The sequence below is a fragment of the Austrofundulus limnaeus genome, unplaced genomic scaffold (genome assembly GCF_001266775.1).
Source record: "Austrofundulus limnaeus strain Quisiro unplaced genomic scaffold, Austrofundulus_limnaeus-1.0 Scaffold981, whole genome shotgun sequence".
NCBI classification, from domain to species: domain Eukaryota; kingdom Metazoa; phylum Chordata; class Actinopteri; order Cyprinodontiformes; family Rivulidae; genus Austrofundulus; species Austrofundulus limnaeus.
This window is the reverse complement of record NW_013953383.1, coordinates 24747-28802: the sequence shown is the minus strand read 5'-3', so window position 1 is coordinate 28802 and position 4056 is coordinate 24747. Positions and strand designations below refer to the sequence as shown.

At 40.1% G+C, this 4056-nt stretch overlaps 1 protein-coding gene across 5 annotated transcripts in view; it reads right to left on the bottom strand.

Annotated features, from left to right (window-relative positions):
- The window catches only part of zgc:154054 (Alpha-1,3-mannosyl-glycoprotein 4-beta-N-acetylglucosaminyltransferase B-like), a 45424-nt gene that overhangs the window by 17190 nt on the left and 24178 nt on the right, over window positions 1-4056 (bottom strand). For 3 of the 5 annotated variants that reach the window (XM_014029979.1, XM_014029975.1, XM_014029976.1), the window contains exons 11-12: window positions 310-503; window positions 63-141 (exon numbers count right to left, since the gene is read on the bottom strand). In XM_014029979.1, the coding sequence (XP_013885433.1) occupies window positions 63-141; window positions 310-503 (273 nt within the window). Of the gene's footprint in view, window positions 1-62; window positions 142-257; window positions 504-4056 lie in introns of all 5 variants that reach the window. The other 2 variants (XM_014029978.1, XM_014029977.1) reach the window with 1 other exon arrangement.

Below are 4056 nucleotides of genomic sequence, written 5' to 3'. Positions count from 1 at the left end.
ACCACCACCACCACCACACACACACACACACAAACACACACACAGAGGGACAGCTTACTCACATTGCCGGGCAGCACCTCAACTGTGGTGTTGTAAAATTTATCTGCACTGGTCTTGACGTTTCCACTGCGGAACAGGAACCTGCAGGAGGAAGAGGGCACAGGTTAAGAAGAGCCCAACGTGTACACGGAGCCACACGGGTCAGAACCTGAAACATACATGGATGCAAACTAAAAATAAGACACAATAGAAAACACCTGCAGTGAGTTAGAAAGAGCAGAACCAGCAGAGAAATCTGAGCCAGCTGACCCGGAGATGTGGATGGGCTGGGGGAAGCTGAAGAGGATGTAGTCGTCCCGGAGCGGTGTCAGCGCCCACAGGAAGTCTTCTCCGTTGTACAGCCTGCTGAGGCTGTGGTGCTGGTAGTGTTTCAGGCTGCTGCTCAGGTCTGCAGCTGGATTCTTGTGGGCCCGGAACAACGGCTGCTGGTCAAAGTCCTTGTCCTGCAGGGCAAAATGAGGCGAGAGTAAAAAGCCTGATAAGACAGAACTTATTGTTGGGATCAGAGTGAACATAGAAAACACGTCTAGTTAGAGTTCCAGTGACAGAAACAGGCCTGATGGAGAATACGAGCTGAAGATTGATCTGTTCCCTCAGGTGTGTCCCTCCCTGCAGAACTGGTCCAACCAGTTTTAAACTAATCTTATCAGCTTTTTTGAATTTAGAAACTTCTCAGAATTACGTTAATCTTTGTTGTTTGATGATGACCACAGACGGTAATGCTGCTCATTAGCCAACAATGGACTGTTCTGCTAGAACATCCAGATTCCTACATGATTCTGTGACCTCTACTGACAAGAGGTGGAGTCAACACAGAGCTTTGTCCATAAAGCCATCATTTACCAATCCTGGTGACTAAACCAGCAAATAATTCCTCTGATTTACCTTTCAATAAATGTTTTCTGAATGTACAACAATCCTTTCTCAATCGTTTCCTTTTAAATTTGTAGTGCATTGCAGCACCACCAAACCTATTTGGTGTCAGTGTGAAGCTTGAGAACTTCCCTTTTTTAAAAATAGTGCTGGAATTTTTGATGTCATCATTCCAGACAAAAATAAATAAAAAAATCCAGTTTTCAGACTGACACTCTTACAAAGCTAGCTTGTGATAGGCCCGGTGATAAATCACCAAATTATGAAAAACACTCACTGTTTTAAAGCCCATGCAGTGGAACTCTTGAAAATAACAACTCACCATTGGAAAAAGTCTTCATAGTGACTTTTTTTTACCAGCACAACTCAGATTTACCACCTACATAAATATTTTCTCAGATTGACCACCTACATAAATATTTTCTCAGATTTACCACCCACATAAATATTTTCTCAGATTTACCACCTACATAAATATTTTCTCAGACTAACCACCCACATAAATATTTTCTAGACCAGTCACATAAAGCACAATAGCTTTCTTCAAAGCCAAACCCAGATAGCGACGATGGATAAGTGGTCAAAGAGCTGCTGTGTGAATGTGATTTGAACAGGAAACAGACAAAAAGTTGAAAGATAAAATAAAAAAATTCATCCATAGAATCCAATCAAGCAACCAACTGCATCGTGCTAGTAGAAAAGGCTAAAACTGACCTATAAACACCGTTTTGATGCTAACTGGTGTAGGGGCTAACTCGAGTGGGAAAACAAGATTTTCTGCCTCTAAAGCAGGCCTCGGACGGTCCTGGGAAGAAGACAGAAACTCTGTTCCACTCTGAACTTTATTTAGGCCATGACAGGTCATTCTAACCGTGGAAGAGAACCCCTCAGTTCTCTTAATCAGAAAATGGACAGAATAATCTCCATTGTTTGTGATTAATTTGTTGTTTAACTAAGAATGTTTATGCATTTGTTAAATCAAAGATAATGTCTGTCACATGAAAAAAGTAGAACAACTTCTTTTCTCTTATCATGCCTTAAAGATTTATAATGGTATAAAAATCACAGAGAATATGATTATTATGTTTTCATTGTGTTTTTATGCAAATCACTGTTTTTATTTTTACTGTGAACACAGTAAAATAATTGTGGATTTTTCCTGAGAAAATCTTTCATTTATCTAAACTAACAAAATGGTTTACAGTTGATTATGAACAGAAATGTTACAGGTAATCATCATAAATGTTTTTCAGTGATTTCATTTAGAGTTTCTTCAGAGGGGAAGTAGGTTATCATGATGTTTGTTTTTCAACCAAACAGCAGTAACCTTGGCTGGTGCCTGGCAAGTCTCTTAACTCTTCTTTCTTCTGACTCATCCTTACGCCTAGAGGCCGAACCAAAGTTGTCCGTTCTTATACCAACCCGGACAACTTTGACAGAACACTGACTTCCTGACTCAAGGAAGAGCTGGTTTTCCTCTACGGAGGATTTCAGCTTTTGAGCTGTACCCTAAACTCAAGCGCCAACGAGAGGGTTTACCACTCGGAACTCGACAACGCCTGTTGAATTCCCTCGAGGTTTGAAACCTCCAAAGCAATTATTTGATTTTTCCCTTCCTTCACGGAAGTGGCTTATTTTGAAGGAGAAACCGGATCCAGATTGATTTTTTCTTGCTCGGAACCGAGGCAGACCCAGACGGTTACCGGAGAAATAACACGTATGTTTTACCGATGAAAGGTGAGCGGACCAACAAAGTCTTCCTGACTGATCAGAGGCGGTCCAGTCTCGATACTGAGAGGGTGTCTAAGAAGTCATCAGAAGGTAAAGAGGCTGAGATGTTTATGGTGATGGGTCCGGCGGAAGCTGGGTTGAGAAAGAAGTGCAGATCCGTTTGTCTCTCATCCTTGGTAAAAGTAACACAATAGAAATACTAAGCTTACTTTTTCCTCCTTTTGTTTATAACTATCTTGCCTTGCCAGAATCTAAGTTTAATGTGCCAGTAAATGTTTGATTTATTTAACATCAGAACTGACGTTTTACTGTTCTATCATGAGTATTTTAATTTGATATTGATTGAATTTGGACGCAGATTTATATCTTATTAATTCTAAAACTTGTTATAGGAAGCTGATTACCCACAATTAAGTTGTTAACTCATGATTTGTTTAATTTGTGTAAATAAACGATCACATATTGTTTATGGATCAAACTGAACTCCTCTGAGTGTTCCACTTATTGTGTGTCAGATTCACTTTGCACAGTCAAGATATTGACGGAAAATAAGAAATTCCTTGGTAAATAATTTCTTCATAACCTTGTTATGAGAGGTGTGGGAAACCTTATATTTTTATGAGCCTCTCTCCTACACTGGATATATGTCATCATTTCATATGAGGGGAGCCTCCCTAACCTTCACTGACTACAGCTCGACAGGAAGGAGTGCTGATGTCATATTGGTGGTGTCATCAACCTTTAAAAATGTTGCTGTCAAAATTCAGTAAACCACTCCAGTCTTCCACTCAGCAGACATCGTCCTGGTCCTCTATGAGACACTGAAGAGACCAATGCCCAGAACCTTCAGCATCTGAAGGTGGATTTCCTATTTTCAATTTTCTGACTCGAAAATTTAAAAACTTTCACGGTCTGCCTGGATAGTCCCCTTTTTACATCTGGAACTTTGGTATTTTCAATCTATCTGATGGAAACAACAAACATGTTCTACTTTGTGTTGAGTGAATGTCTTGAAAACGTCTTGAAAAGTTCCCATTGAGCTACCTCTGGTGGTTAATGAACCACCAAAAAAGATGGTCACAGAATTCTCTCATTCTAAATCTTGCACCACCTGTTCTCGGTACATCACACCCTCAACCAAGGATAGGAAAGATTAGATCAGATTATAAACTGGTTTAGTTCTGCCACCGCCTCGTTTGGAATCTCAGAGGTGTAAGAATAGGTTAACTTCAAAAATTACATTCTACCTTGGTTCTTTGAAAAAAAAAAATCACAGAAATAAGGTGTCATTGGTCCTGTTTGAAGTGTCTCAGGTCCAGTTTGAAGTGTCTCAGGTCCAGTTTGAAGTGTCTCAGGTCCAGTTTGAAGTGTCTCAGGTCCAGTTTGAAGTGT